This window comes from Orbicella franksi, chromosome 5, assembly GCF_964199315.1.
Source record: "Orbicella franksi chromosome 5, jaOrbFran1.1, whole genome shotgun sequence".
Classification (NCBI taxonomy): Eukaryota; Metazoa; Cnidaria; class Anthozoa; order Scleractinia; family Merulinidae; genus Orbicella; species Orbicella franksi.
Window position 1 is genome coordinate 11,057,401 of NC_138149.1, and position 22,480 is coordinate 11,079,880.

Here is a 22,480-nt window from a genome sequence, read left to right on the forward strand (position 1 = left end):
GTAGCACAAAAGCTTGCGCTGTGAACCTTTTTGAGGCTGAATACCCTAAGAGGTACCAAACCCGTTTTTGAACCCCTAAAAGGTACAACGAGCAACCCCGTCCTTTTTTTATGGGAGTCGCTCCCCCGGGGCCTGCCCTTAGTACTGAATAGGGTAGGGTGTCGGGGGAGAACGGGACTTTGACTTCTTGGGTTTGATTCTGTAGCACGCATAATGGCACTGTGCAGCATATTCTACCTTGATAAGAGATGGTACTCCAGCCCAAAACTGGTAATTAGGACACATCTCCGGCATGCTCTGAACTCCAAACTTGTACTTGTTAATTAAAACTCCACCAATTACATAAACAGTGAGCAATACGAAAAACCTGAAAACAATGAAAAAAAAAAATGCAATGAGATAAAGGACTATTAAAAACAAAACAGATCCAATAGGCACAAAAACAAACAGCACAATTGATTGTTCTTTATTTTCTATGTAGGGTCAACAAAGTTCACGCTAATCTCGTTCCCAGATCTCTTGTGGACGAAGCCGAAGGCGAGATCTGGCCAAGTAAGAAAATTTCTTTTTCTTGATTGGCTGCTCAATTTGATTCCTGTCCAATCCCTTCTTTGAACATTTACGCGGTTTTCCGCGACAAACTTGAATGTGTCAATGTTACAAATATGGCGCAGTCAGGGGTGTGCAGGTGTTCTGCAAAAATTTGTTCATTTTTGTAATTAGAAGACACATTGAAATAATTTGCATGCTTAAAACTGTGTTTTCTATAAGTTTCTGCAACAGACAACTGCAACAAATATCTGTTGATATATTGATCATGAAGAAAGGTAATATATATTCTGGAAAACACAAGAAATAGGAGATTTTTCTTTTCTTCCTGGAAGTAGTTTTTGTGGCAAAATGTTCCTAGATTTACATAAGTAGTTCACAGCCTGTGATTGTTTAACAATCAAACTGAAATTATTTTTTAGAGTATATTGCAGCAATGTGATATGTATTACTTGTAGAAAGCAATCATGGTTATGTGTTTGACGCCACCTTAGGACAATATACCTGTACATGTAGCCCTAATATGTATTAAATCACATATTGTCAACATCGAGATCAAAACACTAAAACTGAAACAAAAAGTCACAGTCTATACTTTTTCTCTATTAATTCAAGACAATAAAATTGACAACTGCTTTAACATCTTTACATATTGAATATTTCAGACCAGAGAGAGGCGAGGTGCAATAAAAGTTTCATCCTCATCATTTTATTTAGTAATGCAGGTTACAAAGATTAGCAGCCAGTGAGGCTGATGTGGAACTTCAATTAACTTAACAGGGGAGCAGGGATGGCGCAGTGGTGAGAGCACTCGCCTCCCACCAATGTGGCCCGGGTTCGATTCCCGGACCCGACGCCATAAGTGGGCTGAGTTTGTGTTGGTTCTCTTCTCTGCTTCGAGGGTTTTTCTCCGGGTTCTCCGGTTTTCCCCCCTCAGCAAAAACCAACATACAGCTGATTCCAGCTGGCTGTAAGCTGTGCTCCAAGGTCACACATGGACCGTATAGCGGCTGCCAGAGGCGCCAATGTATGCTTTCGGTTCGACCTTGTTGAGCTGCGTCCTTGCTGTACTTTGCGACGGCGATTAGCCGCGACAATTATTATTATTATTATTATTATTATTATTATTATTAACTAATAAAATGTGAAATAATGAACAAAATAATTTATAAAATTTCTACATAACACAAAATGACTGAATGGCAATTACTCACGAATCCACGATGCAGTGAGCTTCGTCAGCCACAACACGGACTACGTTTTTTTAATAAACATCAGATAACAACATTTCTCTGCATTTCTTACTACTGATAAGTACTTCCGGATGGGCAAACACGATGCTAACACGTTCGCACAACACATTTTCCACAGAATCACCTTGGACTTCGATCCCCGTCTCTTTGTCCGCTTCAGAACATTTAGCCGGATAATTGCTACTAACTGTCCTTGCTTCTTAATTTTCTCAACTTGGTCCATCATCAAAGCGGTCAATGGTGACAATAATTACAATCGAGCATTACTTTCCACCATACCAAAAAAGTTAAACATACTCGGCAGAAGTTGATATATTAAAGACTTGCCATATCCTGTTGGCAGGACGGCTAGCACATCTCCCTTTTGCTGCACCACTGCTCTTAAAGCCTCTAGCTGTTTAGTTTTTTAACTTTAAATCAGGTGTTCCGCGTTCAGTTAAGGAAAACTTCAATGCGCGGTCAAATTCAATGTTTGACATGTCCGCCATGTCCATGGGCAACGTCCACAGCGACGAGCAAGGATGCTGCTAACAATATTTGCTAGCTAACTTTAACCCGCAAAACAAACTCTAATTCTCTGCCTGGCCCTAAGCTAACATAAAAATACTGCAACGTTGCTTAACCTATAAATTCTACGCGCCTGAGTCAGTCTTCTGAGTCTTTCTGTTCCGCCATTTTGGGAATTTATTTTGGGCATGCGCTCTTGCCTCGCCTGTCACATTCCTGACAGCCGATCACGTGGTGCAAATCGGATTTGGCCAGATCTCGCCTTCGGCTTCGTCCACAAGAGATCTGGGAACGAGATTAAGTTCACGCAACAACAAGCTAACCAGCTCTACACGTAGTGATACTTGTGATGAGAGGATTAAGTTATTTACTAGTTAATGTATGACTTTTAGTCTGTATTGTGTTGATCATTCAACCATCTTTGGATGTATGGTAGATAGTCCAAACGCCTATCTTGTATAGGCTCTATGTCTCACTACTCGTTTTGTCCATGGGCTAGCTTTTAACAATGATTCTCACGATTGTCATGTTTGTGTGTTTTCGATGACCTAGGCTGGGACATCAGTAGACGGTTTTCGTATAGAAACTATCTTCTGTTGTCATGTTCGTCGGTTCGTCATTATTGTTTTGTCTGATCGCCATGTTCTGGCTTGCATTTGAGTTTAACCGGCCCGGAGCTCTTTTCAGATCACATAGCCCAAGATCTAGAACCCAAGCAAGTCTGTTAGCGGTTAAGGTATTTAGCTCGGTTCATTGACTTCGAGAGCTAAATAAAGTTTAAGCCCTAAGCAGAAACTGTACCTTGGTGAAGAACCAAACGTTAAATCTTTGGAAGGGATTAGACTCCTTGGTACCTCTCTTATTGGCGAGTGCGGTTAACATCCTAACACGTCAAAACATTAACCCATCCTTCATACCACAATGTCTATCTTAATGTGGCCACCCTTGCTGGGGACGTTGCGCTTCAATTCCCGACCATAACAACAGCAGTTTCACTAATCACTTACAACAGTGTTACCTTACCCCAGAATTACATTGAGGCCAAACTTCTTTCAAGCCAAATTGCATCTCGCTCACTATTATTGCCATTGTCTACATATTGTGTCAAGAAATGTTACGCACAGGTACATTCCATCAAGTTGACAATGGTACTTACACTATTAACAAAATACTTCCAGCGCTCAGCCCACCCGAATCTAACGGACAACCATCATCACATGCGCACTTGGATGTAAAAGTTGTGCTCTAGCAAAGAACAAAATTGAACAAATTGAAATAAACAAAGGCAAAGGCACCTAAGTCGTTTTAGTAGTTTCTTTTTAAAGGTTCCAAGTATGCGAAAGAAGTGCCGTTTTTCGGGGAAGGTGCACGGTATGGTAGGGTTATCTTTCAGGTCAAACATTGTGTACAAAAAACGTAGGGGTTTCGATCCCGGGTGGATTATTCTTTATTATTGCGCTTCTCTCCCTCCTTCACTTCCATACTGACCCAGTTTTGCGTGCAAATGAACACACCCCAGGCTGTGGGATCTTCAATCAACCGTTTCTTCCAAGCAGGTTTTCAAAACGTCCTTTCAAAACGATCGTCTTTGTGAAACGCTTGATGAGAAGTCAAAAGGTTATTAGTTTCTCTTTCAGCCAGGGATTCGTTTTTACTTCGTGAGTTGTACCCACTGTGATGTAACGAACGAGTTACACGAACGAACGAACGAGTTACACTGTGATGTAACGAACGAGCCGGCAGGATAATAAGTTTACAGCTCAAAAGGGAGCTTTAAGCTAAGTATTGCACAGGCTACATACAAAGTCTGAAACGCTGGCTACGAGGTCCTCCAACACACTGGTTACTTCTCCAGGAAATTTGCTCTCATTGCATTTAAGACCAATTTGCAAGCGCCTGTGGGAAAAGAAAAGTATATTCCTTACCACAGTTACCTTAATCGTACAGAAGTCTGTTATGCAACTGAAAACCGAAAATACACTTCAGATGAATTTGGATTATAGTTGATCTGTACGGGTCCGCAAATGATCCCAGGACCGCAAATGATTCCCGACCGCAAATGATCCCCAAATTGGACCTCAAATGATCCCGGACCGGAAATGATCCCCATATTGGACCGCAAATGATCCCGATCAAAAAATATGGAATGGCATGGATGGTGGGATGGTGTGGATAGGGAATTGGCGTAGGTAAATACCGATGTTTTTATTAAAGCCATCTTATAATTATACTGGCTTACAACTTGCTCTTTTTTTCATACTTTCGACTAACTTTTGTTGCTAACTACGATGTTGTGAATATCACCACTCAATCATCAAAACACGACTTGGCTTGCATTTCTTTGCAATTCTCAGTAAAATTATGATCAGTGCAACATATCCTCCTTTGTTAAACATTGATATTTCGGTGTTATAGTTAAATCACATTTTATCAACCATTAACGCCACTCGTCTAAAGTTTTAAACTAAAATCTAACCATGAAGCAACTATTACAGAAGATGCTGTCACCTGAGTAGACCCACAAGCCTACAACGCTTCATCACTCTGTAAAACACCTAGTATGTAGCACTGGAAATTTGAACAAATTTATTTTGTAACTTTTCCTTGGTCGTATTTTAGCTTTAATTCATCCGAAATGACTACTTGATTATTCTGAGAAACCAAAATTCCAAGCTATAGTTATGAAGTTCAGTTTCATGACCAAGCAAGGCCAAGGCTTGCGCTTCGTTTTGACAATTAGCTGTTTGATACTATCGCCACCGGGATTTCGAGAATGTTTACAAGTATGTGTTTTTCTAAGACTTCTAATTCAATAGATCGTCTTCACGTGACGTGTTTTTATCCTCATCAGGCATAAGAGGCGGTATATTTATATCTGTTTACAATTAGCGTGTTTCGTTCGGACTCCACAGCATTTTGAATTTCAGGGTTATGGAGGTTGCGTGACACAAGGCTACGATCGAGTTTGTTGAAAAATATACACTTATCTCATGATTTTGAGCCTTTTTTAGAAGTTAGAGCATTAGGAAAAGTGCTTATGTAAATGCTTTTTTGTTTAGTACTGATCATCAGTCGCCTAGAAAGCCAAAGTAAGTTCCAGAAGTTTACACTATATTCCGGCCGCCATATTGGTGTACCAGGGATGTACAGCAACATGGCGTTTTCTTGCTGGGCTCTGTAAATTTCTGGGAAACATTTACGACGAATATCTGAAGTTTGGGGAAACGCACAGGCCTAAAACTTGGAGAAGTGTCTTATTTAGTTATCTTCTATAGCGTACATCACAATTTCTTAGCTTTTTCCATTGTTTGGTTTTCGATTTATCATTTTCTTTTATTGCGTGACAGTGAAAACGATCTGTACTCTTCGAAGAACAACACAGCAGCTGTGGAATATTTTTTTGTAAAATGATAAAACATGTTTTTTAGTTCATAATTCTTGTACATGTTGTCACCTTCCTCTGATATAAATCCATGCCATTCCTTATTTTTTGATCGGGATCATTTGCGGTCCAATATGGGGATCATTTCCGGTCCGGGATCATTTGCGGTCCAATTTGGGGATCATTTGCGGTCCGGGATCATTTGCGGTCCTGGGATCATTTGCGGACCCGTACAGATCGCTGTTTTTAGGAACATCATATTCCACGCCCTTGCTCAAACAATATACGTATGCAACATCGACCTCTCCGACAGCTTTCAGTGGCGAAAAACGATCATTATTGTGTTTTAAATAAAGTTCAATATTTGGCTCTTTATTTCAAGATAACACTAGAAGCTATCCTGTCTCAATGCAATTAAAAAAAAAAAGCTAACATACGTTTGAAAATCCTGACGGATTTTGTAAACAAAAAAAAAAACAAAAGACTTTTTAACCTGGTACACTACAACGGACTTTACCCTGGTTAGAAAATTATTGTTGTAAGAGTCCATCCAATGTTTTACCACCGAAATTCAACCAGTGGACAACCTTAAATGATGAGCAATGCGCGGATAAATGCTAAACAGGCAACAACGACAATAACAATGACAACAAGAACTATTTGTATCCTATGAGAAAAGAAAAAAAAAAAAAATTAGAAGCAGAAATTAATGACACAAACCTTTCGTAACCTTTAGTTCCGAAGAGAACACTCTGGTAAATTATGTAGGTAGTTCCATCTTTATCTACGTTAAAGTTAGCTACAGTGGAGGCACATGTGTAGCGTTCATGGGTAGCTGTATCTTCTTGACACATCTTAGAGAAAATAAACAAAGCAAACAAGATAAAAGTTACAAAAATTGTAACTTTGGAGGATTCTCCTTAAAAAAGGAAAAGTGCTATAAAACCTAGCTTTTAAGTCTGCCTGCATCTCCTATGTCACTGAAGGGCAAATCCACGATTTTAGAGAAGGGGCGCCGGTCCTCGAACAAGAAAAATTTGGGGATTCTGGCGGGTCTGCAGAGACTCTGCAAAAAGTGCAAGCCAGCGAGTCATGCGAGCCATTCCGGTTAGCCTAAACAGCCTGCCTAGCTTAAAATTAATAGCTTCCCGCTCCCCGCTATAAAACGGGTTTCCTTAGTTAGCTTGCGGTTAGCCAGTGAGGATTATTGGCCCGCATGGCTCGCTTGCTGGTTAGCTGGTAAGGCTACATAACACTCCTTTTAACCTAAATAGCACTCTGGTTCGCCTTACTTAGGTTGGTTAGCTTGTGGCTAGCCTTTTTGTTAGGGATCCTGCCTCGCATGCCTCGCATGCCTTGCTGGCTTGCATGCATCCTTGGAGACCCAGGGACTGCTAGTCGTAACGATGCGATATTTAAGGGCGACGCGATAGTTTCCGGCTAAAGTTTACATTAAGAGCGGGAGAGGTCCTCTCCCGCTCCTGAAGTAAACCTTCGCTCGAAACTATCTCGTCGCCCTTAAATATAGCATCGTCCCGACTTGCAGCCCCTGGCTCTCGGAGGATGGCTCGCATACTAGTAACACTCGATTTTGCCCCTGATCGTACACATTAAGCAAGCTAGGGAATCCACTCCATAACCTGCACTTTGCGAATTACATTCCATACATTGGTCCTGGAGAAAGCTTTCAAGCGCTTGCTGACAAAATTGATTTAATTTGTTTTATTTGTTTCATATACTCACCAGCGCATTTTCGCAGCCAGTACCCAGATTAAACTTTGTGCAGGGATTCCAGGCGTAATCTATCATAGTCTGTGAGGGAGTTGCGTCCTTAACATTTATAAAACTGTAAATAAACACAGCAAATAGGAAATAACTAAATAACTAAATAAAAGAAGCTAAAAAAAAGCTAATAAAATGACTAACGTGTTTTGACGTACTTTGACGCATGATATTAGAAATACTATCTAGTTGCCTGGACCTTTCGGTTTTCAACAGAAATTGCAAAACAAAAAACCGTTCCAGTATCGTCTTTTTAATTACAACTGCACTGCTGCTATCCTTTTTCCCTCAGTATCTCTCGGTTTGCAGCTTAGAACGACAACTGAGCTAACTACCTGTCTTTAGGCTAAGCCCCATTCTCACTTAACGAGAAAGCCACATTTTAGCAATTAGCGAGAATTAATTTTCGAAATCCTGCGGACACAGTTTAATCAAAGGTTGTTAAGTAAATTCAAACACCATTCAAAAATCCGTTGCTCATAGAAACAAGTACTTAGAACTTAGAACAAATTAAGTACTTAGAACAAATCAGGCGACAACACTCTCAAAAGGGGGGGAGGGGTAAATTACACCCGACCCTCTCAGAGGTTTTCTTTGAATGAGGATTTAGTATGTGATGCTGAAATTTCGGTAGCTGTTCATTCACCCGAGATTTTAACTTGTCGACTGTCTCTCCAAGGACGTTTGACAATGTCAGGTCCACGAGTTGACTATTCGAAAAATACGTCCAATGACATTGTCATAGCAACCACATCAGTTTTGACATTCAAATTAAGCCAAATCTCGTCTTGACAAAGTGAACTATGTCATCTTGTAGAGCAAACCAAAAGCTATCTATTCAACGCAATCTATAGACCATTTCTAAATTCGCTTGTGCCTATCTTTCAAAGCGAGTCTTCGTGGATCTTCGTGCAAAAGGAGTTTGATATGGACCCGCAGGTGAAATCGTTTTCATATGAATGGTTTCACACGAAGACTCGTAACTCGGAAATGGCTTATTTAGATTTGGGCTGCAGGATATGTCTTACAACGAAACCTAAGGGGAGGCAGAGGATAACAGAAATTACTTGCGTGACTGTGAGCTCGGTTGTGTCACTCAAATCAATAGGGAATAGTATAGACCACAACAATATAAACAAACAGACAAGAAAAGAATCCTGTCTCAACAGTTTCAATTTCGCCCAAGGTCAGTTTCTTGTTCACTGCTTTTCATCACGCAGATATCAGGAGAATACCTCCTTCGCTATTTCCATTTATCTTTATAATTCAGGTTAATACATTCAAAGTCTCGTTGTTTCCGGAAAGTCGCCCTTTCAACTTTGAAATTGTATCGCCACTTCGGAGGGTCGCTACTCACTCCTTTCGGAATGGTTGCCATAAATTGACGATAGGGTCCAATGCGGACAGTCTGCCATTTCGGAGAGTTAACATTTCGACTTTGGAACAGGAGGTGCTATTTTGAAACAACTGATTTCGGTGCATTGTTTGACAACAAGACAACGAAGCTTATATCCCACTGAGGACTGCAATAAAAAGAGGTCCTTCTAATATACCAAATCTGCTGGTCACGACACGTAATCGATCCGATCGCAATAGGCGAATTCAAGCTCATAAAATAAAGTTATCGGTGAAAATGGAAACAAAGGTACTCACGCTGGTGTTGTACCTCCGTCGATTTGCCTCAAGCTGATGACCTTTCCATTGCTTTTTCTGCACGAACATTCGTCAATCTTTTCACAAATCTCGGCGTGAGTGTCGAAGAACTTAAACGCGAACAGAATCCAAACAACGAGGAAAGCTCTCCATGTGTTGAAATTCGTTCTCCCCATATCGAACAAACAAAACGTCACGCAAGGCAAAGGCTGTTGGTTACCTGGCTTCCGGAGTGCGATATTCAGAGCAGAATGCCAGATTTTTGGCACCGCGCCTATCCCAAGCTTGAAAAAAATGGCGTGAATTTCGTCTATCGTGTTAACAAAAATAGTTACGAACTTTATATGATTTCCCAACAACATTTTAACGTCACTAATGGAAAGCTGGTGTATTGCTTTCGTAGGGAATCATTTTTTTCCGGCCAAAATTAACGTGAAGAAGGTTTCCGAACCCTTTATTTCCCCGCGGAAATCTGTCTTCGATGCAGAGACACATTTGCTTAACAAACAATCTTTAAATATTGCATCCATATAAGTATACTACTGAATATATAAACAAGAGAGCCTCTCAGCAGGCTGGCGGAATGCCGGAAAAATATTCATGCTTGCATAAAGACATTAACCAAGCGACATCCTCGCGTGCCTTATTAATTCAGTCCCCCGTTCTTTCCCCCATTGCTTGAGCCCGCAAGTACGGTTAGGTATACGCAGATCGAAAGCTGAGCAGTACGTTTTTTCCGCTCTGAAACCGTGATACCGTGTTTCTTTCTTTTTTTTTTTGACTTAGTTAAATCACCCGGGAGGACTCCCAAAATAGGACGGGGGTGCCCGTCGTACCTTTCAGGGGTTACAAAAGCGGGTTTGGTACCTCTTAGTGTGGTCAGCCTCATAAGGTCCAAAGCAAGAGCTTTTGCTTTAAACTTCTAGGTTATTGAGCCGAATAATAATAATAATATGACAGGAGATAATGTGTCGTTCTAAGATTGGTACCTTTAAAGAGTGAAGAAAATTTCAAGCCACGCCCACAAAACAGGATTTTGGTACCTCTTAGGGGCTCCTTCCAAATTTCCTACGAGCACCCCCGTCTTTTTTATATGAGAGTCCCCTCCGGAGGGGAGGGGAGGGGGGTAAATCGGCAGAATGCAGTTAACAGAATGTTCAGAAATGGGTCACAACTTTGATTCACGAGCCTGTCCGCGATACCGGATATTGCAACGAGGTGTCAAAAGAACGATATAGCGATGATACAAACTCTTCGATCGCGTGCGACAAAATCACCCAAGCGTATGGCTGGCAGAAAGAGTTTAAAAGCAAGTGAAATCTTTACTTGAGGTTGAATTTCTAACACGAATTTTCAGTGAAGCATTGTTGTATTACATGTATTCGAAATAAAATCCGAAATCCGTTAAGGTGCTTCACACAGTTCACAAGACAGCTCTGAAACAACAGATTTTCGATCGTAACGTGCTGTATAAGTATAAACAGTCCAAGGGGCAGACGTTTGAAACTCTTATTTTCACTTGATCGAAAACTAATCGATGCGAGTGTTTTGGCCAAGTTTCAAAATGAAATCTTAGTAGAAATGAAGCAACAATCGATCTTCATATATTTCCCTTTATGTTGTCGTGGCTTTTTGCCAACCAGGAAAGGGAAATCGCGTTGCAGTACTCGTGACGCCACTGATACCTTTGCTGAAGCATGTGGTGAACGTTCATAAACGTGCAAGGTCAATCAACGACGGTCCCTTTACTGATCAGGTGACCTTTAAGCTAGATTTCATTCTGAAACTCGGCTACGTCACTGAATTTGATATCCTCTTTCCACTTTTGATTTGTATTGATTATGTTGCGACGAAGTAAAAATTTAAAATTTTGAACGACCTGAGAATTCGACCGTACCCGTTCGCAACCTCTCTTGCCAGTTTCCCAATCACCAAGCAGATCACGCAAGAGTGACACGTGATCGAAAATGACTCCACAGCAAGAAACATCGCTATTGAATGTCACGCCATTGAACTGGGTGCGTGGTTTTAAGAAATCTTCAATAAAAACTCACCCTGAGCCTAGCGGTTTTGGTGGGATTTTGTGGCGCGGAACAAGTAGCGAAGCCGCAAGGGCCGGTTTCTCCCTCTCTCTCGTCACCATTTTCCTCGCGGCTTCTCTGCTCGGTTTCGCAGCTCCACGCCACAAAAACTCACCCAAACCGCTAGCTACGCAGGCTACTTACCTTGCGTGTAGCCGTTTTTCCTCATGGGACTGGGTACGGCTAGACTTGGTCTAGCGACAACTGTGAGGTCTTCATCAGTGTCACAGGGTTTGACCTTTCCACAAATATCACGTAAAACCGCCAAAATACCTCTCCGGAAGTTCTCAAAAAATGTCTAAATATCACAAAAAGTCTCCTAAATATGTTGAAAAACTCTTTAAATGTCCATCGTTTTTGTTTTTAAAATGAACCGATTTTGAATCACTTAGGCAAAAAGTTTCAAAATTTTCTTGCAGTAGTAAAAGGAGCAGAGAAAGAAGATTCGGGCAATCGATGTTACCAGCATCCGCCATTTTGGAAAATTGTAGCTTTAGTGCTTGCAGTGATATGAAGTGGGATATGACGTGGGAAATCGCTGAACTGGGTTGTTAGTGATATTGAACTGATGTATTGCTTTAAGAAAATAGCGAAGAAAACACAGGGCTCCGCCAAAAAAGCTATGAATAGTGCTAAATATCACTAAATTCTCTAAATATTTCAATATTTTTTAAATATCTCGGAAACTTCTAAACATCCCAAAAAATATCACAGGGAGTGGGCATGCGGGCAACGAGAAATTTTGAAAACCCCAAAAGTGAATGGAACCGCCCATTGGATGACCGAGGATGAATCAAACATACATGTTCCTATATTTTCATGATTTGAATCTAAAACTTTGTCACTACATGTATGTTCTACAATAATTCATTTTTTTATACATGTTTGCACAGGTTTCATCTTCTTCTTCTTTTATCTTTCTTAAAAAAATGTAAAAGATGGCTTAGAAATATTGTTGTTACGAATGTGCGAATGCGCATTTAAGCATTTTTGGCCCTAATTCAATTTTAAATTTATTGATATATTTCACGTGTTGAACGGTTAGTACCACTAATACGTCTTATCAAGTATCTTTGGTGGCCTATGGTGTCAGTTTAAATATAATTTAAACCCTGATGATTGTCAAGATATCAAAGGTCGAGACTATGCAATCAATTGTAATTGTGTCTTCGTGGCTGGCATGTCTCCTGCCAACCTTGATGGCTTGATCATTGAATTACTGGACTAAACCTTGGCGTAGCTGTCTTTATTGCACTTCCGATAGAGAGACAAACATGCAGACTTAACACTGCTACACGAAAACACCACTCCATCCTGGAAGAATGAAATATAAAAAGGAAAAGTTTCCTCAGACAACCAGTAACAGATGTAAACAGCCTCACAACTTATTTCAACCCAGAGTTCATGGATGAACCACCTAGAGGTACATGCTCGTTTCAGTGCATTCCTATTTCGAACAAGCCCAAGGCCTGCGTTTTGAGTACTGTTATCCCGCGAGCGGGCAAGATGAACCCAAATTCTACGTTGTGTTTGGCTAACTGAAAGGCAAAATGGGCAATCTTCCCCGTTCCGAATTACCCCTATACCAGCTGCCTCCCGCTCGAAAATGACCCTCTTAATGCCATGTAATAAATCAATTATTGACAATTACAAAGCTTGATAGATCAAGATGGCTGGAAATTGACCTCGTCCTTTTATTGAAAATTTAAATCTTCTTTATAGTGGTCATGCACTTAGCTATACAAGCACTAAGCTTAGCTAGTTTACCGGCATGCCACTAAAACAAAGGAAACAAATATTTCAAATAAACGTAACATAGTTAAAAATCCCAACTGGCAGGAGGCAGACCAGTTGGCTATTTACAAAGCGTGACCGAGGATTTGAACTCGGGACTACCGAGAAACAAATCCCGCTAGGGGCAGGGTGGAGGCCTCGAACCCGAGACCTCCGGATTACAACACCAGCGCCCTAAACCACTCGGCTACGCTGCCTCGTTTATTGCGGTGCTCATGGACGTCAATAAACACGCAGGAATAGGACTCGGCCAATATCCAGCCATCTTGACCTCACGCTTGGTCAATAACTCATAAATTATGAATAACAGCAACAAGGCACCAAAGCGTTTGGAAACTCTTCGTGAGTTTCGGTTTACTCGCATCTTTAGCCACACCAAGAGGAAATAAAGGCGCAGATAGCTGTCCCCTCATTTTCTCTTGGCCACAACTAACCTATCCAGGGTTAGGTACGATAAAAATTTAAGCAGACGGTGTTTCAGAAATTCATAAAAAGATATCAGGGATTCGATGATCAGTTTTATTTTTTAACATGTACAGGTTACTTAGATAGCTTTATTATATAAACACCAGTGAAATACCAGGTGAACTTTCGCGCGCAAACATGATATCTTCACATGTAAAAATAACATGTTATTTCAACATGAAAATAACATGTTATTTTCACAAGTGAAAAGATCACCATTTCTATGGTTACATAATCCCTTAAAAAGTACTTAAATGTGTTGCTGTATGATGGAAACATTACCGGTTCTGACTTGGAAATTTTCGGTTATCTTCGGAAATATTCCGTAATCTTTGGAAATTTTCGAAAAATGTTCGGAGACTTTTGTCTGGCCTTCAGACAACTTTTGGAGAATCTTCGGAGATCTTCCGAGAGTGACTATAAAATGTTTAAGCAAGCAACCGGAACGATGATCCTGCTGGTATACGTTGGATCAATAGTGATCTAATCGGCTTTACATATGAAATGAAGAATACAAAAGCAAAAACCGACACAACGCAGGATGATTTTTTGAAGGTGTACTATATTTCGGCTGGCCAAACCAGCCTTCTTCAGGTACAATGGAAAATTTTACATTGGTAGGTGTTTTTATGTAACCGATATTTATGTAATACCGGAAATACGCAAAAGTAATTGATTACTAATTAGTAATTCCATTGTACCTGAAGAAGGCTGGTTTGGCCGGCCGAAATATAGTACCCCTTCAAAAAATCATCCTACGTTGTGTCGGTTTTTGCTTTTGTATTCTTCCGAAAGTGTTCGGAAAGTGTTCGGAAATCTTCGGAAAATCTTTAAAAAAGTCGTTATTAGTATGCTTATATAATAAACAAAACAACACAAAATAATGCATGGCTGGTTGTAGGTATGTAATTTCTCTTCTCGTGTTCAACTTTATATGCGCTCACTCGTGAGATATCAAGTTGAAAACTCGGAGAGAAATTCCGTATATACGCGCACCCATGTATTATCCTCTATTTATCAGCTGTTTAAATTAGTATTATTTTATTGTTAATATCATTTTATATAAGTTACCTTGATAAGAGATGGTATTCCAGCCCAAAACTGGTAATTAGGACACATCTCTGGCATGCTCTCAACTCCCATTTTGAACTTGTTAACTAAAATTCCACCAATTACATAAACAATGAGCAATACGAAAAACCTGAAAACAAAATGAAATTGTAATAAGGCCAAATGTGCTGAAACCATTAAAAACTGAGACATTCAAATAATTCGAAAAAAATAACGATCGACGAAAATCGGAAACATTTCATGTGCCTTTTGACCTCCTATTTTAGTTGAACACGTGTGTAACACCCTGTTATCTCTGAGTGACAGACATACTGATATCACCAATAAGGCTTCACTTACATTATCAATAGAATGCTTCCAGTGCTTAGCCCGGTACTGCCACCAGTCTCCCCCGGATAAGGACAGCCATCGTCACATGCGCACCTGGATGTAAGAGTTGCTCTCTGCGATAACGAAGACAATTTGAGAGCAGTGGTTGAAATCACAGCTTTCAGAATCATAAATAAGAAAGGATTTCTTGAAAAGCAAATCTACTGAAATTAGTAACAAATACAAAGAAGTCGAAAAACAGTTACAGTTCTGGGCACAAGTCTTTTGACTCTTCACTGTTTTGCCAACAAGCGTTTAATAATAACAATAATCACTTTATTTAAGTGTCGATGTATTTAGCACTAATGTGCTAATTGAGGACACTGTAAATAAATAAACAAATATTTCAAATATAACATAAACTATTAGGAATCCCAACTGGTGGGAGGCTGACCAGTTGGCTATTTACATAACGCCGCCGAGGAGTTGAACTCGGGGCTACCGAGAACAAATCCAGATAGCGGTAGGGCGGAGGATTTGAACCAGGGACCTCCAGATTTCCACCTCTCTCAATGTTATGTAGATGATTCACTAAGTATTCCAAAACCGCTTTGGGTAGAGAGGTTCTGAAACCTGATAATGACTTGATGCACTTCTTTTGCCTTTTGACTAAGACTATTAGCAATATTTCACGAAACTCTGACATACATATTTTGAGTCTTTAGGTATGAAGTCCTCTTTCACACCGCTTATGTCTCCAGGAGATTGGCCTTCATCGCACTTAAGGTTGATACTGACCGTCCTGAGGATGTGAAACAGTCATAACTTACACTACATGTTTGAGCTGGCACAAACATAGATGTTATTTTTCCTTATCATGTTGTCAATAACTGATGTCGCTCTCTTACATCTGCTCTTGGATTTTTTGACTTTTCCAAATATAGTTGCCATGGAAACGTCACGTTTCCATGGCATTTGCCCAATTTAGACAACGTTTACTGCACACTAGTTCATCTCTACACTTTTTTATGTAAAAGAGAGCTTCATGTGGGCAGGCAGGTAACTTCCAAGTAGTAGGTTTGTGAGCCACAGCTCGACCAAGTCGCGCTAAATTGCATAAGCCGCATACCCTTAACTTGTTTCAGAAAAGTCCATAAACTTGAATTAAGTCAAATTTGTTCAAAATATTCCTCAAGGTCCTCATACCGCAAGGTCTCGGTTTAAGATTTTCACGCAAAGACGTCACTCTCGGTTAATAAGTAGTTAGTGTTTTCTTCCCACTGGCTGCCAATATAATGCTGTAATGCCGTCTCAAATTCGCATTTTCTTTCCGCCCGCCGCCTCTTCCACCCCTCTTTCCACCACGGTCTAAATCGACGCTTCGGCAGAGTATTCATATTACATAACTTCGACCAGTGACGATGTGAGGCCAGGATTATTCAGATACATTTTTGAGATATATTATTTGGTAGGAGTTTGGATACTATTGTTATTTCGTCTTGTTGTTGGTCAAAAATGTATGGCAAATCTTGTGAAGTACCTTTTGTAACCAGACTTATCAGTTAATTCTTCATACTTTATGGTGGTAGTTCCATCGTTCTCTACTTTAAAGTCAACAACAGAGTCAGCACACGGGCTGGTATGCCCAGCAACATCGGGATCAGTTTGGCATATCTTGAGAAAGGAAAAAGGTAAATACATCAAGTGAACGCCTTTAAGGCCCAGTTATATGGTCTCGGGTACCCGAGATAATTCTCTCCCCGAGGCAACTTTAGCGAGCGTTTATATGTGAAAACGTAGTCCCTGTAGGCCGAGTCAAAGTTGACCCTGCATGATTATTCATAATCCTTATTGAATCATCAAATATGCAAATATTCCTCTTTCTTTGCACTGAGTTTCCCTCGGTCATTCGATCACAGTGGGTTTTGCCGAGTTAAGTTTCACTTCTTTGATACGAATTTCTATTTTAAATCTTAAATCTTAAATCTAGGCATTACGTGACACTCGCCACGCCGAGAGCTGTCCCGGTTAGGCGAGACAAAGCGTTTATATGAAGAAAAGTTGTCCCGCTTGCAAGGGTTACCCTTTACTTGACGAGGCGAGACAACTCACCCACCCGAATTGTCTCGCTTCCCGAGACGGGTTCGCAATCCTAATGTAAACGGTTGGTGGAATCTTGCAAAGAGATATGCTAAAAGTTACCTCTGCCAGGGTAACTCGGGGGGAGGGTTGTCTCGGGTACCCGAGACCATATAAATGGGGTCTAAAGGACTCATGGTAATTCCCCAGGGTGGCTTACAACAGTTTACGGTAGTAGCGCTTCGATGGAGCTTTTGATCGTAAAAGAATGCTATTAAACAATGCATAATCATTGGTGAACCCCATCATCACCTTCGTAGCAACAGGGTACCATAGCGAACTGTCAAAAAAAAAAGGGAAATTTGTAGGCGCCCATAACCCTATTCAGACCAGGCTGGCTTTCGCTCTTGTAAGTTTAAAGGCGTTGAGGCAATGAGCTCCAGATTTACTGACTTTTCCTAAAATATATTTCGAAACATGATATGTATGATATGTGATTGGTCAAGGCACTTGATGTTCTCATGGCAACACAGGCTTCCCAAATTCACGATTCGAGAAAACGATCAAATATGTTAATGATTTATGTACGCGTATCGAGCGGGACGTGACCACCTAAAGCACCTTTAAGCCGTTGACAATTTGAGCGCTCAAAATAGCATTGTAAGGAGTTTAAAACAACGAAGGCTAAAAACGCGCAACGAAATAAAATTTAGGTCTTTAGAAAGTTGCTACAAACACCTAAAAAACGATGAAGCAGGCCAAACGGACAACATAAACCAGGCAAGGTGGGTATATGTTCTTTATCATTATTCAAAAAAGTAACATTTTACTTCGTTACGCGTTTTTATCCTTCGTTGTTTTAAACTCCCTGCAATGCCTTTTAGAACGCCGAAATTCTCAACGGCCCAAAGTGTAACACAACTCCGCGCACTTTAGGTTGTCACGTCACGTCCCACTCGAAGCGCGTGCATTGAGCGATTCCTCGAATTGTGAGTTTTGGACGCCTGTGATGGCAACTGTATTGTGACAGGCATGCTTTTAAAATTTGGAATTGTCCTGTTTTTACTGAAATACTCTCAACTTTTTTGCAGTAACTTTTCCTTTTTTAGATAGACTTAGCTTACTTTAAATTAACGATTCTAACCATTCTGGAGCGATTTGTAATGGTTTTCTAACGTTTTGTTAAACTCAGGAAATCGGTTTTGTTTTGCTTGCCCTGCAAGGTTTTCTGTGACTTCTTCTTTTTTTATCCAAAATAAGGTTGGGGGGGGGGGGGGGGGCTCTCGGGCCCCTCCCCTAGATCCGCCACTGAACCAGGTAATGAACTCTTGAGAACTTGTTGTTTCATTTACTCACCAGCACGTCCTGGCACCCATCACCTTCGTTAAACTTTGTGCAGGGATTCCAGTCGAACAAAAACCTTGTACCTGGAGGACTTGTGGTCACTATATTTTTAAAACTGAAAAAGAAAAACACACACACACAAAAAATAAAAACAAGAAAACAAAAAACAAAAACAAAACAGAGATTATCGCCACTGTGTTTTAATTGAAATAATTAAAACACAGTGACAATTATAGAACTTACGTACGAGTCCTAAAAGTCCGAAACAGATTTTGCGCACACGAGAAAAAAACTAACTATAATGTATTTATATACAATTCCAGAAGTGCCAATTTCCACTATGCCAGTCCCTGGACATGAGCACTTTTTAAATTAAAGCTGTATAGCGTGACAAAAGTGAAATCGCAATGGACCACTTTGACGATGTCACGCAATGTCAACAATTTTTCGGAAAAAGAAAACTATCTTCATGGATCATTTTGTCATGCCGAATTTAGTAAAATTACATTCGAAGTTTCATAAGAATTCGTTGCAAAGACATGAAAATATGGAACTTCAAACTTGCTAAATTTACAAGGAAATGTGCTCCTGGCATTCATTTCGGCATGATAAATACCAGGACAAATGATCGAGAGGTAAGGGTTTTTCTTCTTTGAATACCTGGTTACATTAATCTGTACAGAGTGAAATTTATTAATTATCAATATATAAATATCACCAAGTGCTCGAGAACAGAGCCTCGACCGGGACACAGGACGGCGGGAACTATGGCTTTTTGTTTTGATGTGGTTCGATGTATTACCGAATTCCCAGAACCCGGCTAGCATTCATCGAATTCGAAAGATGCAAGTGAAAACATGGCGCCGAAAGCGTTACAAATCAACGGCTGGCATTCAGTGATTACCTCAGTGCGTTCAAATTACAGTTACGATGTCAAATCTCAGAAAAGATAATATAATTTAGACCAAGGGCTCAATCATTTATTTGATAAGATTCAACTCGAGTTTCATCTTTAACAATGAGACACATTTGTCAGTGAATGTGCAGGTTGCAGGCTGCAGGTTGAAAAATCGACTTCATACATTCCGTGAGAGAGTCTACCTAACACTACGGTTAGCCTAAATTAGCGTAGGTTGCTTGCGGTAACCCATTATATTGGGGTTTATTCAACTTCATTTCGAATAAACAGGTCGCAAAACCTGCAAAATATACCTGCCATCAGTGAACCGATAACATTAAAAGATTGTTACAGACTTACGCTGGGTTTGACACTCCATCGATTTCCCACAAGCTGATAATTTGTCCACTGTTTTTCTTGCAAGAGCATTGATCAAGCTTTTGGCAAACCTCGGCAACGCTGTGCACAAACAGGAAACAAGAAAGTAGGAAAGCTTTCATCGCGTTTGAAGGTAATTTTTCCCCATCAAAGCACTGCATGATCCCCCCCACACTGGACCGAAGCCTTCCTTTGACATGTACCAGCCAAAGATTAAACATTAACCTTGGAAATCACGCAACCTTGACAGAGTGTTTTAAGCCCGAACAAGTTCGAACGACGATAGAAAGTAGGAAGATTATGCCCCTTTCCTCTTCTTCTTGCTTGCCATCCGAAGAGTCTGTTCGCTGTGGAGGTATATCTATGACAAAATTCAATACTCTGTAATTGATATCAAGTCATCCAAATTGTACATGCATCAATTCAAAGCTGAATGGCAACAAGCCGATTCTACAAATAGTCATTACGTAAACAGGCATCACACAAAAAGGCATCACACTAAAATGCATCACGCTAAAAGGCATCACACTGAAAGGCATCACTCGAAAAGGCATCACGCTAAAAGGCATCACGCGAAAAGGTATCACGCTTAAAGGCATAACGCGAAAAGGCATCATGCTGATGGGCATCACGCGAAAAGGCATCACGCTTTAAGAGATCATGCGAAAAGGCATCAGACTGAAGGGCATTACGCAAAAAAGCATCACACTTAAAGGAATCACGCAAAAAGGCATCAAGGGAAAAGGCATCATGCTTGAAGGCATCACACGAAAAGGCTTCGTTACAAAAATTATATGGAATCGAGGGCTAACTCTTCTTACTCGTGTCTTGTAAGATAACAGCCTTCTCAAGTTTTTAATTCAGTACAGGAGGCGTGCCTTGAGAGAGTTAATACAGTAAGTGAGCAATGGAATCGAAAACGATTGCATTTCTTTCCGATCGGTGAGATCGGCGAGTATTTTTCAAGATGGCGGACAAGTGCTGGACGTTCTTCGTATGACATTAGGGACTTTAAGCAACGACAACGCGGACGGCGACGGGAACGCCGTAAGATCAGAGAAAAGCCAAAAGGTCCACTGCGCATGACTGGCGGGAAACAGGTTGACGTTCTGCGTTCGGGCCCGACGCGAGGGAAGCTCATTTCGCGTTGTCTGAAAACGTGAGTTTTCGCTTTCGTTTCCTCTGCTGTGTCAACGCCAAATAACCCGTGTTACTAGTTTCGAGGAACTTTAATGCTTGTTTTCTCTTGTTATGTGAGATATTTCATTTTATATAGAAACGTCGAGAAATCTGAAGCGAACTCAAGCCAGTCGGCGAACATGTGAGTACCGTGAAATATCTTTTTGAAAGCTTAGGTAAATAAAGACAACTTACACGAATTTCAATCGAAATTTTTCCTTTCAAGAAATACTCAAATGTCAAATGGCTCATTATGGTGAAATTCTAACACATTTAAAAGGGTAGACACCATTAAAACTCGTGTAGCTGTTTCCATTTTCTGTCGTAAGATCAGTGGTTTACTTAGATCTTTATCAGTCGGCACACTGATTTGTCACGCCAGTCTGATTAAACATCTGCTGACAATAAGTTCATTTACTTCATTGTGCAACTCGGCGAGAAGGGGCAAGTTGCGTTTGCAGAAGCGAAATTCGGACTGGCAATCGTCGTCTTCAAACCATCGAAGTTAAAATCAGCAAAGGAATCATAAGGTTGGTCGAGATCATTAGACCGGTTCAGTTAAATCGTACAAGAGTGGAAGTTCGTCATCGTTTAACACACCTTCATCGTGGATTATCAAGAGTTGATTGCGAACTTCTTTCAATGAAGTCAACCTAGTTCATCCTGATAAACAGAGGACGAATATCAACAATGTCGATAAGCTTGACAGTGCAGAAACCGCGGTTTCCGACGGTGCTGCTTAATGTTTGTGAATTCCCGCTACAACGGCGTTCTCTCCCCAGCCTTCTCACAGGTTTCGGCGTCCCCGTCGCCGTCCGCGTTCCCGCTGCTTAAAGTCCCTATTGGCGATGAATTCACTACTGCAGCTAAACCTCTCCCTTATTATGGTGCGACTGAGAGGGAGATTATGTGTAAAGACACAAGCAGAAACGTTATGCCTTTTTGCGTGACGCCTGTTTGCGTGATGCCTTTTCGCGTGATACCTTTTAGTAAGTGTAATACCTTTCGCGTGATACCTTTTTGCGTGATGCCTTTCTGCGTGATGTCTTTTCGCGTGATGCCTTTTAGCGCGATGCCTTCTTGCGTGATGCCTTTTCGTATGATGCCTTTAGGCGTGATGCCTTTCAGCGTGATGCCCTTTAGCGTGATGCCTTTTAGCGTGATGCGTTTTAGTGTGATGCTTTTTAACGTGATGCCTGTTTGCGTAATGACTATTTGTAGAATCGGCTAGTTGCCATTCAGCTTTTGATTGATGCATGTACAATTTAGATAATAGATCATATCAATTCCTGAGTACTGATTTTTGTCATAGATTTACTTCCATAGTTGGCAGGCTAAGGGGTGTCTGTTTTAAATTAAGTGACCTTAGATAGTCGTTGAAAAATGTGGGGTAGGCTGTGGTCTAGGTCGCAGTGTAAGCCTATTCTACCCTGTGGCTTACCCTTTGGCCTATAGGTGATGCGGTAAAACCTTAGCATTGCTGCAAATCTTTCAACGTTTTCCTTGGGATTGTCTTACCAACGACTTTTCTTGCACTAATTTGGCGTACACGTTTCGATCAAGATTTCTTAACCTACTGATAGAACCAGGGAATCTAGGAAGAGAACGCCGGATTATTACATACACACAACTGTGGGCAAATATCATCATATCAGCTCTCCTGATTGCTCGACTCTTTCAAATTAGTCCAATTGTCGCCCTCTTTCTGCACTCGTGTTATTGCGTGACCGGCAGAGGGAAAACCAGCAGTCTCTCT

General features: G+C 40.8%; 2 protein-coding genes across 3 annotated transcripts in view; both read right to left on the reverse strand.

Moving 5' to 3' along the window:
* The window catches only part of LOC145488726 (cation-dependent mannose-6-phosphate receptor-like), a 14,649-nt gene extending 3,183 nt beyond the window's left edge, over positions 1 to 11,466 (reverse strand). The window contains exons 1-6 of one of the 2 annotated variants that reach the window (XM_081467650.1): positions 9,127 to 11,466; positions 7,435 to 7,537; positions 6,412 to 6,545; positions 4,112 to 4,205; positions 3,466 to 3,554; positions 238 to 367 (exon numbers count right to left, since the gene is read on the reverse strand). In XM_081467650.1, coding sequence (XP_081323776.1) covers positions 238 to 367; positions 3,466 to 3,554; positions 4,112 to 4,205; positions 6,412 to 6,545; positions 7,435 to 7,537; positions 9,127 to 9,488 — 912 coding nt within the window. In that variant the 5' untranslated portion in view covers positions 9,489 to 11,466. Of the gene's footprint in view, positions 368 to 3,465; positions 3,555 to 4,111; positions 4,206 to 6,411; positions 6,546 to 7,434; positions 7,538 to 9,126 lie in introns of both variants that reach the window. The other variant, XM_081467648.1, reaches the window with a different exon arrangement.
* An 892-nt stretch (positions 11,467 to 12,358) lies between these two features.
* On the reverse strand, positions 12,359 to 20,421 carry LOC145486932 (uncharacterized). Its single transcript, XM_081465639.1, has 7 exons — positions 19,528 to 20,421; positions 18,282 to 18,384; positions 16,387 to 16,520; positions 15,555 to 15,648; positions 14,877 to 14,980; positions 14,538 to 14,667; positions 12,359 to 12,521 (listed from the first exon to the last, which is right to left on the reverse strand). Exons 1-7 carry the CDS (start codon positions 19,764 to 19,766, stop codon positions 12,432 to 12,434), a joined length of 894 nt encoding a protein of 297 aa, XP_081321765.1. The 5' UTR covers positions 19,767 to 20,421; the 3' UTR covers positions 12,359 to 12,431.
* Between the last annotated feature and the right edge of the window lie 2,059 nt (positions 20,422 to 22,480).